At 47.6% G+C, this 13,610-nt stretch overlaps 1 protein-coding gene across 1 annotated transcript in view; it reads left to right on the top strand.

The window, feature by feature from the left end:
• The first annotated feature begins 387 nt into the window (after positions 1 to 387).
• Positions 388 to 13,610, top strand: part of ENDOV (endonuclease V) — a 19,846-nt gene continuing 6,623 nt past the window's right edge. Inside the window, exons 1-5 of the mRNA XM_007462387.1 lie at positions 388 to 443; positions 762 to 933; positions 11,229 to 11,363; positions 11,572 to 11,611; positions 12,618 to 12,730. Of these exons, the coding sequence (XP_007462449.1) occupies positions 388 to 443; positions 762 to 933; positions 11,229 to 11,363; positions 11,572 to 11,611; positions 12,618 to 12,730 (516 nt within the window). The remainder of the gene's footprint in view (positions 444 to 761; positions 934 to 11,228; positions 11,364 to 11,571; positions 11,612 to 12,617; positions 12,731 to 13,610) is intronic.

The following is a 13,610-nucleotide window of genomic DNA, read 5'->3' as shown; positions in this document are numbered from 1 at the left end:
TCTTTATCCAAAGGGTATAAAGCTTCCCGCTCTGGTCACTTCTTCAGGTCTCCACTCTCCGGTGAAAGGTGTCATGTACGTGTAGAAATTCAGTAAAATGTGTACACGTGCTTTTCTCCTGCAGATCTGTTTGTCAGTGTAACTTTCAGATCCCGTCAGGGGCCCTGGACGGGGACAACTTTCCTTCCCCCACGGCTGCGGGGAAAGGCTGACTCTGAGGTCGGCGGCCGCTACTCCCGAGCCGCTGGTCCCCAGCAGGGCCTCAAGCCACAAGGCGGCGACGTCGGGGATCCCGACCTGAGCGCCACCATGGCAACGATGCGGTCCGGCGCCTGCGCGCGGCGCTCCGGAAGTGACGCCAGAGGAAGGGGCGGTCACGGCCGCGCCATGGCCCGAAAGGCGTCTGGGAGGCCGCCGGAGGAAGCGCTGTGGCTCTGGAAACGGTAATGGGGCCAGAGGACGCGTAAGATCCGGGGACTGGAGCGACGAAGTTCCCAGCGGACCTCCGACCTCTTAATCCCCGGCTTGGGGCCGCGGGGGCCTGCGACCGTTTCCGGCGTGCGGGCGAAAGGGCGTTCGGGAGCTGTAGCTTCCGGCGACGCGTCTGGGACCCAGGGAAGGGAGGGGGTGAGACCGAGAGGGTCCCCGGGTAGAGCCCCGAACCCCGGGCCTGGATGCTCCGTGTGTGGGCGGCCGCAGCCGTACCGCGGGGTGGGGGGGATCTGGGCTGGGCGGCCCGCTGGACCTGTTTCTGCCCTCAGGGAGCAAGCCTTGTTGAAGACACTTGTCGTGGACCGGGACACGGAGGCGTGGCAACGGGACCCCGCTTTTTCGGGTCTGCAGAGGGTCGGGGGCGTGGATGTGTCCTTTGTGAAGGGCGACAGTGTCAGCGCCTGCGCCTCCCTGGTGGTGCTCAGCTACCCTGAGCTCGAGGTAACCCCGGGGGGACGCTGGCCAGGGGCCGCTACGCTGGGCCCCGGGGTGCATTAGTGAGAGAGGTGGGGCTCTGGACAGGGAACAGTGTTAGGGTAGAACCCCGCTTCTCCTTTCGTGGGAGTTCATTAATGAGTTGGGAAGCCTTTGAAAAAAAGAGGATAGGGGACAAGAACTGAAGTCATTCTGTGACTTACGTCCAAATAAACTCATGATCTCCAAGTTGGGCCGTTATCTTGGGCTCCCCATGTCAGGGGCCCACAGCAACACACCCTCAAGTTGCCCAAGCTGGAAATCTCTGTCTTCCCAGACCCCTCACAGCAGGTCACACACGAACTCCACTTTTTCTCCCCCCTAAAATCACTGGAGTCTTATCTATCCACTTGTCTGCATCACTGCTGTCCCTTCCCTGGCTGTGCCACTGTTACCTCTCCTGTAGGTGACAGGCAGAATCTTTCCTGGGTCCCTTCTCCATGCTGCCATCAGAGCAGTTTTTCTAAAAACCAAATGTGAGCAGGTCACCACCTAGTCCACTTAAGACACTTAAGTGCCTATCCTGTGATCTCATGGTAAATAAAGGTGACACTCACGGACAGGGCATAAAGGCCGTTCGTGATCTGACCCCTGCTTAACGTAACTCCCTGTAGGCTCACCTCTGGCTGCCACCCGCTCCTCACCCACTCTCCACTCCAGAGGCCTTTGGCTTCCTCAAACATGCCTTGCTGTATCTGCCTGCCTGACCTTAGCAGTGATGTTTCCTCTCCTGGAATGTTCTTCCTGGCTAACTCCTCCTCATCTCTTAGGTCCTCCAGTAAGCCCCCCTTCATCCTGCAAGACCAGGAGTTGCTCTCAGCACCCTCTCATTCCTCTTTATCACACTGGGATGGAATTGGCCTGTGTGTCTCCCCTACCAGAATGTAAACTCCACAATGGTAGGAACCATGCTGTCTTGCCCACCGGTTGTAGCCTCTGCACCTAGTTCAATGCCTGACACATAGAAGACGATCGAATAGATACGTGAATGAATGAACAGCGTGCCCACGATTCCTTTGGAGTCAACAGCTCAGGAAGCCTTGGCTAAAGAAGAGCTTGACGAGGAAACCTCTGCTCTGCAGCTTCAGCATTTCCCCCTCCCTGCTCCTCTGCCTGATCCCAAAGCTACTACCTTCCTGCCTCATCGTCTTTGTGCTTTACTTGGAAGATCCTTTAGTCAAAATTCAGCAGAAATATATTGATACCTGACTCAGAGTTTGGTGAGGAATAATTGAGATCATGTATGGAAAGCAATTAGCATAATGGGCATGTGGTAAGCCCTCAAAAATTAAATGCTAAGCCACTGTTAATTCTGAGGATGACTTCTCGCTTCTCAATACCCAGTTCACTTGTTCCCATTGCTCTATACCTTTGTGTACCTGCAAAATTAACCACCCCCTTGTCTCTGGCCCAGGCCTGTTTCTTATGCTTGTGCTATTACAGTACTTCTCACACTGTGTTAAAGTTATCAGTTTAGGAGGTACTCACAGATCTTACAGTCTGTTAACGGAGCACTCTCCTTTTGCAGTAGTCTTCCTCCCCTCATTGCAGTAATAGTTTTGAATAGTTCCCCTTACCTCAGAGAAAAGTTATTGGTATATTCTGGTTTTCCCACCATCTGTAGGTTCTGAAGGGCAGGGTTATACTGTATTTCTTTTGGAGCCCCAGCACTGAGCAAAGTGCTTGCTACTTGGATGTAGTCAGCACTTGTCATCCTGTGCTATGGAAGCTTAGACTAGGGAATGATCTTGGAATAGTCTGGTCCAGTGACTCCCAAATGCCCAACCATGGATCCATGCAATGAGAGTCGCCTGGAAGTGCATTTAGAAATATGAATTCCATAGGCAAATCCATAGAGACACAAAGTAGATTTGTGGTTGCCAAGGGCTAGGGAGTGGGATGGAGGGTGACTGCTAACGGGTATAAGAATTACCTGGGGGCGGTGAAAATGTTCTAAAATTGGATTATGGTAATGGTTGCACAACTCTGTAAATACCAGAAAGCGTTGAATTATACTCTTCAAGTAATTTTATGGTAGTAAATTATATCTCAACAAAGTTGTTAAAAAACAAAAAAGATTCCAGGGCCCCACTCCCTTTACTGATATTTACCTTTTTTTTTTTTTTTTTTTTTTTAAAAAAAAAAAAAAGATTCCGGGGCCCCCCCCCCTTTTCTTATTTTTCCCTTTTTTTTTTTTTTAAAAAAAAAAAAAAGATTCCGGGGCCCCCCCCCCTTTTCTTATTTTTCCCTTTTTTTTTTTTTTAAAAAAAAAAAAAAGATTCCGGGGCCCCCCCCCCTTTTCTTATTTTTCCCTTTTTTTTTTTTTTAAAAAAAAAAAAAAGATTCCGGGGCCCCCCCCCCTTTTCTTATTTTTCCCTTTTTTTTTTTTTTAAAAAAAAAAAAAAGATTCCGGGGCCCCCCCCCCTTTTCTTATTTTTCCCTTTTTTTTTTTTTTAAAAAAAAAAAAAAGATTCCGGGGCCCCCCCCCCTTTTCTTATTTTTCCCTTTTTTTTTTTTTTAAAAAAAAAAAAAAGATTCCGGGGCCCCCCCCCCTTTTCTTATTTTTCCCTTTTTTTTTTTTTTAAAAAAAAAAAAAAGATTCCGGGGCCCCCCCCCCTTTTCTTATTTTTCCCTTTTTTTTTTTTTTAAAAAAAAAAAAAAGATTCCGGGGCCCCCCCCCCTTTTCTTATTTTTCCCTTTTTTTTTTTTTTAAAAAAAAAAAAAAGATTCCGGGGCCCCCCCCCCTTTTCTTATTTTTCCCTTTTTTTTTTTTTTAAAAAAAAAAAAAAGATTCCGGGGCCCCCCCCCCTTTTCTTATTTTTCCCTTTTTTTTTTTTTTTGGGGGTATGTGGCCCTCTCACTGTTGTGGCCGCTCCCGTTGCGGGGCACAGGCTCCGGACGCGCAGGCTCAGCGGCCATGGCTCACGCGCCCAGCCGCTCCGTGGCATGTGGGATCTTCCCGGACCGGGGCACGAACCCGTATCCCCTGCATCGGCAGGCGGACTCTCAACCACTGCGCCACCAGGGAAGCCCGATATTTACCTTTTTAAACAATCCTTCCTGTGATTCCAAAGCAAAGCCAGGCTGTGAATCACTGGTCTCCCTTTCGCACAGCCAGGAATCCTTTCCTCACCATCCCTGACAAATCGTGGCCTCACACCAGAGCCCGTTCCATAGTTGGAAGCCTGGTTCGTATGTTATTTTCCACATGGAGCTGAAATTTAGTTGTTTGTGACTTCTGCCTTAAGGTGCAGAGCACAGGACAAACCTTTCCTACCCTCCTATTTGAAGACAGTCCTGTGTTCTCCTGAGTTTCACTGAGGTGATTCCAGCTCCTTCACTTGCTGCTTGCCCTCCAGCCTGCCCTCAGTGAGTAGGGCCCATTTTTACATCCAGCACCCAGAACTGAATCGAGTACCTCAAGTGCAGTTCAGCCTTTTGGTTCAACCATTTGGTGGGCCTAATGGACAATGCCAGCTTGGGTTGAAACTTGCATATCTTCACAGAGATTACTGACTAGATCATGCCCACACACTAAATATACAACTGATTTTTCCTTCTCCCAGAATTTTTTTTTTAACATCTTTATTGGAGTATAAGTGCTTTATAATGTTGTGTTAGTTCCTGCTGTATAACAAAGTGAATCTGCTATATGTATGCACATATCCCCATATCCCCTCCCTCTTGCGTTTCCCTCCCTCCCACTCTCCCTATCCCACTGCTCTAGGTGGTCACGAAGCCCCAAGCTGATCTCCCTGTACAATGCTGCTGCTTCCCACTAGCTATCTAGTTTACATTTGGTAATGTATATATGTCAATGCTACTCTCTCATTTCATCCCTTCTCCCAGATTTTTAACTTGAAAATGCGTGCACATACTGAAAAGTTGAAAGAAAAATACACTGAACACCCGTATACCCTCTGCTTAAGATTCAACTGATTTTGTAGTCTTTGTGTGTGCGCGCGCACTGGGATTCAAGAGTGCCTCCTAGAGGTTGTGACAGCTCAGCAAACCTGTCCTAGAATGATATTTTCCTACATAATGGAAGCGTCATTATCACACCTTAAAATATACGTACATTATTCCATCACCACCTGAATCCCATTCCGTAACACATTTCCCCAGTTGTCCCCATATGTCTCTTAAAGCTGGTTTTGTATTTTTCTCTGATCTGTAAAACTTTGACATGCGTTATGTTGCTGTTGATAGTAGATTATGATTACTGTGGAGATTTTTTTTGAAGGGGGTCCAGTATGTTGCTGTTTACTTTTTTTTTTCCACTAAGATACATTTTTTAAAATTTTATTTATTTATTTTTTATACAGCAAGTTCTTATTCGTTATCTATTTTGTACATATTAGTGTATATATGTCAATCCCAATCTCCCAATTCATCCCACCACTACCACCAGCCCCGCCTCCCCTTAATTTCTTAATTTTCCTTAATTTCTCTTTCTGATCTTTTGTTGTTAGTGTATAGGAATCCAAGAGATTACTGTGCATTAATTTTGTATCTTGCAGCTTTACCAGATTCATTGATTATCTCTAGTAGTTTTCTGGTGGCATCTTCAGATTTACCTATGTATAGTATCATGTCATCTGCAAACAGTGACAGTTTTACTTCTTTTCCTATTTGTATCCCTTTTATTTCTTTTTCTTCTCTGATTGCTGTGGCTAGGACTTCCAAAACTATGTTGAATAATAGTGGTGAGAGTGGACATCCTTGTCTTGTTCCTGATCTTAGAGGAAATGCTTTGTTTTTCACCATTGGGAATGATGTTTGCTGTGGGTTTCTCGTATATGGCCTTTATTATGTTGAGGTAGGTTTCCTCTATGCCCACCTTCTGGAGAGTTTTTATCATAAATGGGTGTTGAATTTTGTCAAAAGCTTTTTCTGCACCTATTGAGATGATCATATGGTGGTGGTGGTGTTGTTTTAATATTTATTTATTTATTTGGTTGCACTGGCTCATAGTTGTGGCAGGTGGGCTCCTTAGTTGCAGCACATGGGCTCCTTAGTTGCAGCATGCAGGCTCAGTAGTTGTAGTTGTGGCACATGGGCTTAGTTGCTCCGTAGCATGTGGCATCTTCCTGGACCAGGGATCGAACCTGTGTCCCCTGCATTGGCATTCTTTATCCACTGCACCACCAGGGAAGTCCAATCATACGGTTTTTAATTCTTCAGTTTGTTAGTATGGTGTATCACATTAATTGATTTGCATATATTGAAGAATCCTTGCATCCCTGGGATAAATCCCACTTGATCATGGTGAACGATCCTTTTAATGTGTTTTTGGATTCTGTTTCTTAGTATTTTGTTGAGGATTTTTGCATCTATATTCATCAGTGATATTGGTCTGTAATTTTCTTTTTTTTGTACTATCTTTGTTTGGTTTTGGTGTCAGGGTGATGGTGGCCTCGTAGAATGAATTTGGGAGTGTTCCTTCCTCTGCAATTTTTTGGAAGAGTTTGAGAAGGATGGGTGTTAGCTCTTCTCTCAATGTTTGATAGAATTCACCTGTGAAGCCATCTGGTCCTGGACTTTTGTTTGTTGGCATATTTTTAATCACAGTTTCAATTTCATTACTTGTGATTGGTCTGTTTATATTTTCTGTTTCTTCCTGGTTCAGTCTTGGAAGGTTATACCTTTCCAAGAATTTGTCCATTTCTTCCAGGTTGTCCATTTTATTGGCGTAGAGTTGTTTGTAGTAGTCTCTTATGATGCTTTGTATTTCTGTGGTGTCCATTGTAACTTCTCCTTTTTCATTTCTAATTTTATTGATTTGAGTCCTTTCTTTTTCTTGATGAGTCTGGCTAAAGGTTTATCAATTTTGTTTATCTTCTCAAAAACCAGCTTTTAGTTTTATTGATCTTTGCTATTGTTTTCTTTCTATTTCATTTATTTCTGCTCTGGTCTTTATGATTTCTTTCTTTCTACTAATTTGGGGCTTTGTTTGTTCTTCTTTCTCTAGTTCCTTTAGGTGTAAGGTTAGATTGTTTATTGAGATTTTTCTTGTTTCTTGAAGTAGGATTGTATTGCTATAAACTTCCCTCTTAGAACTGCTTTTGCTGCATCCCATAGGTTTTGAATCGTGTTTTCATTGTCATTTGTCTCGAGGTATTTTTTTGATTTCCTCTTTGATTTCTTCAGTGATCTCTTGTTTATTTAGTAACGTATTGTTTAGCCTCCGTGTGTTTGTGGTTTCTACGTTTCTTTCCCTGTAATTGGTTTCTGATCTCAAAGTGTTGTGGTTGGGAAAGATGCTTGATATGATTTCAATTTTCTTAAATTTACTGAGGCTTGATTTGTGACCCAAGATATGATCTATCCTGGAGAATGTCCCATGTGTACTTGAGAAGAAAGTGTAATCTGCTGTTTTCAGATGGAATGTCCTATAAATATCAATTAAATCTATCTGGTCTATTGTGTCATTTAAAGCTTGTGTTTCCTTTTTAATTTTCTGTCTGGATGATCAGTCCATTGATATAAGTGAGGTGTTAAAGTCCCCCACTGTTATTGTGTTATTGTCGATTTCCTCTTTTATAGCTGTTAGCATTTGCCTTATGTATTGTGGTGCTCCTGTGTTGGGTGCATACATATTTATAATTGTTATGTTTTCTTCTTGGATTGATCCCTTGATCATTATGTAGTGTCCTTCCTTGTCTCTTGGAACATTCTTTATTTTAAAGTCTATTTTATCTGATATGAGTATTGCTACTCCAGCTTTCTTTTGGTTTCCATTTGCATGGAATATCTTTTTCCACCCCCTTACTTTCAGTCTGTATGTGTCTCTAGGTCTGAAGTGGGTCTCGTGTAGCCAGCATATATATGGGTCTTGTTTTGGTATCCATTCAGCGAGCCTGTGTCTTTTGGTTGGAGCATTTAATCCATTCACATTTAAGGTAATTATCATTAAGTATGTTCCTATTACCATTTTCTTAATTGTTTGGGGTTTGTTTTTGTAGGTCCTTTTCTTCTCTTTTGTTTCTTACTTAGAGAAGTTCCTTTAGCATTTGTTGTAGAGCTGGTTTGGTGGTGCTGAATTCTCCTAGCTTTTGCTTGTGTGTAAAACTTTTGATTTCTCTGTCGAATGTGAATAAGATCCTTGCTGGGTAGAGTAATCTTGGTTGTAGGTTCTTCCCTTTCATCACTTTAAATATATCGTGCCACTCCCTTCTGGCTTGTAGAGTTTCTGCTGAGAAACCAGCTGTTAACCTTATGGGAGTTCCCTTGTATGTTATTTGTCATCTTTCCCTTGTTGCTTTCAATAATTTTTCTTTGTCTTTAATTTTTGTCAGTTTGATGACTGTGTGTCTCAGTGTGTTTCTCTTTGGGTTTATCCTGCCTGGGACCCTGCATTTCCTGGACTTGGGTGGCTGTTTCCTTTCCCAAGTTAGGGAAGTTTTCAACTATAATCTCTTCAAATATTTTCTCGGGTCCTTTCTCTCTTCTCCTTCTGGGACCCCTATAATGTGAATGTTGGTGTGTTTAATGTTTTCCCAGAGGTTTCTCAGGCTGTCTTCATTTCTTTGCATTCTTTTTTCTTTATTCTGTTCCATGGCAGTGAATTCCACCATTCTGTCTTCCAGGTCACTTATCCGTTCTTCTGCCTCAGTTATTCTGCTATGGATTCCTTCTAGTATATTTTTCATTTCAGCTATTGTATTGTTCATCTGTGTTTGTTTGTTCTTTAATTCTTCTAGGTGTTTGTTCTTTACTTCTTCTAGGTCTTTGTTAAACATTCCTTGCATCTTCTCCATCTTTGCCTCCATTCTTTTTCCGAGGTCCTGGATCATCTTCACTGTCATTATTATGAATTCTTTTTCTGGAAGGTTGCCTATCTCCACTTCATTTAGTTGTTTTTCTGAGGTTTTATATTGTTCCTTCATCTGGTACATTGTCTTCTGCCTTTTCATTTTGTCTGTCTTTCTATGAATGCAGTTTTTCATTCCACAGGCTGGGGGATTGTAGTTCTTCTTGCTTCTGCTGTCTGCCTTCTGGTGGATCTTCACTAAGATACATCTTGAGGTGACTTCCATGTCAGTTTCCCCAAGTTCCCACTTGGGTCTTTCAATATGTGGGGTCAGATCTTCTTTTATTTTTGGAACGTTTCTTAGTTTGTGGTTTTAAGTATTAGTTATATTTATTATTTCAGCTCCATAGTTTTTCTTTCTCAGTCAGGCATATGCTGGGTTTGCTATCTTGTCAGGTTTTTTTGGGTTTCTGTTTTTATTTCTGCCAGGTTGTGCTCTCTGTCTGCCGTTTAGTTAACTTACCTCTGCTGCACAACTGGTTGGGGGCAGCATTTCATCAACTCACAAGGTTTGATCATTGCCTTCTGAGTTCCTGTAGTTCTCTGTTCACTCTAAGTTGTACTTAGGTACTTCCCTGGTGTTCCAGTGGCTAAGACTCTGCACTTCCACTGCAGGGAAGATCCTGCATGCCACTCGGTGTGGCCTTAAAAAAAAAAAAATGTATTTAAACAGGAAACTCAAAGGGCCAGGGGTTTGGGTGCCTCAATGGGTTTCTTAAATCATGAGGGACAGTGAAGTATAGTCGTGCCAATAAATGGCATCCTTTTCAGAAGCAAAGACGGCCAGTGTCTCTTCTGATTCTTTGATACTCTTGTTTCCAAAGGACCTTACACTTCTGGCCTCGCTCTCTTCTCCACAAGCCCCCAGGGCTCACCTGTGTCTCCCCAGAGCAGCATCTTCCTGATAAGGCTGGGGCTGCCCCCCAGGTCTCATTCCATCAGGCTCCCCACCACTAGGCCCCACCACACCCCCTGCCCTTGCCCCTTCCCCACCTGCCTTTCTGGCGAGGGGCCCAGAGCTGGCTCTGTGAGTCTGGGCTGTTTATTTCCGCCCGTAGATGCACACCGTTGCTTGTAATTGGCTTGTCTCCCAGTTACGCTGTGGGCATGGGGTGCAGCGGGTTCATCTCCTCTCCTGTGGATCTCTGGTTCCTGGAGCTTGTGCAGAGGGATTCAAACGTAAGCAGCCACCATCATCCTGTGGGAACTCAGGCCACACTTGAACTTCGTGCATGTCCCCGTGAAGAGTCATCCTGTTGCATGGGGTTCAGCGTTCCAGCCTGCCGGGTTCACTGTGAATCGAATTCTCTGGTCTGTCATCCGGTTGGACTCTGCCCACTCTAGGTCATTGGCAGTTTGATGAGTTTCCTGTGAGTCACTGATAAAAATGTTGGAAGGACGAGCCCCTTCCTCCATGCTATTAGAGTAATTCCTTCATTTAGGGACATGTCATTATGACCTAGCTTCAAGGGAGAGGTGGAAGTATGATTTTGAACGCTATCACCAAGAGATTGGTGGAGGGGTGGGATGGTCAGTAACAATCCAGGACATCTGAAGGTTCTGGAGAATGTGTGCTTAGTGGGAAACGTTCTCACCTCCGGTGGTCTGGCTGTAATGAAAACTCAAGGTTTAAGGGGCTTAGGGCTGCAGTCCTGTGCTCTGAGCGGTGGTTACATGCTAATCAAGTACCAACAGGGCCTCCTCTTCCATGCTGTGTTAGGACTTTTAAGTTTGAAGAACAGTCTGCCAGAGGGTGTGAAAATTCTGGGTGGTCCCCAGCAGGTCTACCTCAGACTCCTGGCCCCCACTCCTCCCAGCGTGAGCCAGGCCTTTTAGCAAAACATCCCCAGGGGTATCCCCTCTTCTCTCTCTGGGGTTATTTGCAGCCTCAGAATTTTTCTTTTTGGACTCTCCCATCCCTTGGGACCCAGTTCTCTTCCAAACTGCCTCACTCTGAGATCATGCCTGTCCTTTTCCCGAAATATTTGTAATCTCTTTTCTTAAAGCCAGAGTTGCCCTTCTTGCTATTGTAGCCTCTGTGAAGACTTGGCCTTTTCTTCCCCGAGGCCCCTTCTAATATGGCACTATGGTGTCTGTTCACAGGTGCTTCTTGTGCTTTGTCCTCTGTGAGCCTCCAAACAGCCTGGCAGCAGGGTGGGGTGGGGAGGCAACAGGCAACAGATTTACAAAGGAGGCAGCCTGAGGAGGGCCTGATACAGACCAGGTGTGGCCAGTACCTTTGAAGTGGCACCATTTGAATCCCCACTGCGCATCTGCAGGGTGGATCACCTGTCTCCAGTTAGTGAGTCAGGGAAGGGGGCGACTTGGGTGTGGGCCTGGGAGACAGAGGGAGTGACAGGAATTGTCAGATAAGGGCCAAGAGCATGCGAGGGTGCGGGGGAGGTGGCCAGGGCCGCGCGTGCCTAGTGACCTGGGTGCCTGGTGGCAGGTGATGTATGAGGACTGTCGCATGGTGAGCCTGACAGCCCCCTACGTGTCAGGCTTCCTGGCCTTCCGAGAGGTGCCCTTCCTGGTGGACGCGGTGCAGCAGCTGTGGGAGAAGGAGCCCCGCCTCATGCCCCAGGCAGGTATCTCACTGGGCTGGAGGAAAGGCCCTCCACAGGCCCCGCCCCACTGCAGGGAGAGATCCCATGAGCTTCCTGGAGAAGTACTTTTGCCTCAAGAGGGATCAGACCTCAAGAGCTGGGCCCCTCGTCTTGCTCTGGGATGTCCCAACCTGATGGGCGAGGGGCACTTCAGCTGACCGTGACTTTCCCCTGTGGCTCTTCCAGGTCCTTTTTGTGGATGGAAATGGGGTGCTCCACCACCGAGGTAATCTGCTCCCAAGACTCCCCGAGAGGGCTGTAAGAGAGGGACCAGGAGGGGTGCAGTCTGCCTGCACCAGGCCCCAGGCCCTCTGCCACCAGCCTGGCCTTGCAGCTCCTTCTGGCCTTGAGCTGTCCTTGTCAAGGCCCCCTAGGAAGGAGCCCCTACTTCTCTTCACCCCTGCCCCTTTCCTGCCTGCCTCCACCGCCTGTGCTGGCTCAGCTCAGGTACCAACATCCAGTTTGGACCTGACGCTTCCAGCAGTCTCAGGCCCTGAGCCCAGCTAGCCTGTCCCACTGGCGGCCTGCCCTGTGTCCTAAACAGACCCTTGGCTGCAACAGAACAGGAACAGACAGGTGTGCCTGTTCCCCACTGACACAGGGAAACCCACACCCACCTGGGTGCTGGAACCTTGTCCTGGGGAGAACCACCAAGGGGGAGGGGCTGTCTTACCCTCAGATACAAACCTGTGGGTTGGGCGGCAGAGGGAGTCAGGAAGGGGTGGCATTGTGATTTTAGCCCCTGCCCTGGGAGCCTGTGGGCCCAGAGCCACCCTGGACACTAGTGCAGGATCAGCAGGCCAGCCCTGGGCCTGGCGCCCAGTCACTGCAATCCTTGCCCCCTGGCAGGAGCCCCAAAGTTCTGGGCGAGTTAAGGGCAGAGATGCAGAGGCCTGAAGGTGGCCACAAAGGGGAGGGGAGGATGAAGGAAGCAAGTGAAGCATGTGAGCACACTAATTATAATCAGGCTCCTAATCTTGTCAGAACGGGTTGCGGGGGAGGGGGAGGCGTCTTCCACCGAGCCTGCCAGCCCGGAAGTCAGGGTAGAGGGCCACGTACGAGGTCAGGGTGGGGCTTAGAGCCCTGTCCCACAAGTCCTTGCCCACCGACAGGCCTCTGTTCACGTGGAAAAGTTCAGCGAGGCTCTGGTGTGGCCCCCATCCCCACACTGTCTATAAACTGCTGGGCTCATTGCCTCACCTCCCCAGCCTCATCTTGCTCTGCCCCTACAGGCTTTGGGGTAGCCTGCCACCTTGGTGTCCTCACAGACCTGCCCTGCATTGGGGTGGCCAAGAAACTGCTGCAGGTGGATGGGCTGGAGAACAACGCTCTGCACAAGGAGAAGGTGAGGGGGGCCAGAGTCCGCCCACTGCAGACCAGCTCCACCTGGGACGCTCTCCTCCCAGCCTGGATTGCTGGCCTGGAGTGAGGAAGACTAGCTTTCTTTGCGCGCCTTGTGGGTGGTTGGTCATCTCGGGAGACTCGGAGCTCCTCTCCCAGCCTCTGGGTGCACACTCGCCTCCTCTCCACCCCTGCCTGCGTGCTGCTGTGGCACCCCACGTGGGGGCAGGGCCTCCAGGTATCGGGGACCAGGCATTCGGGGCCTGTACAACACTCTGTACTTTTCCGCCTGCCTTGCCACCCCCATCTGCCTGGGGCATCTCCCTCCTCTGGGACCCCCTCTGGCGGGAGCTGGTGACACACGTGGTTCTCTAACCTGGACGGCCAACTCTGAGAACGGGTCAGTTGTATCTGTCTCATCCTTCCAGCTCCCCCATGCCTGTGTGGAGTGCATGTTTGTTGAGTTGACAGGGGCCCCTGACCCACCCAATGGGCCAGTCCCCACCACCACCACTCCAAAAAGTTTGTCAGGTTGAATCAGAAGTGCTCAAATTTGTAGCAGGAGAGAAAGCAGCAGGAAGTAAGTGGCCTCGAGTGGGTTGTGGCCCTGTGTGTGCACCAGCCTGGTGCCTCCACCCTGCAGCGCTGGGGCCTGGGCGGGCTGCTGCCTCTTCTCTGCTGCAGAATGGGGAGGAGACTACCTCGTCAAGGTGAGATGGTGCTGCAAGCTGCGCTTACACGCAGGGTCCACTCGCAACGGGCCCTTCCATCTCCTTGCCCAGTGGCTGCTCAGGTTTGTTTTTTTTTTTTTTTTTTTTTTTTTTTTCATGTTAGGGCATGGGTTAGTGTTAGCATACGGGTTAGGATTAAGGCACAGTTTAGGG

This window comes from Lipotes vexillifer, unplaced genomic scaffold, assembly GCF_000442215.2.
Source record: "Lipotes vexillifer unplaced genomic scaffold, Lipotes_vexillifer_v1.1 scaffold1691, whole genome shotgun sequence".
In the NCBI taxonomy this organism is placed as follows: Eukaryota; Metazoa; Chordata; class Mammalia; order Artiodactyla; family Lipotidae; genus Lipotes; species Lipotes vexillifer.
Note: the sequence above shows the minus strand (reverse complement) of the source record. Positions and strands in the feature narration are given on the sequence as shown.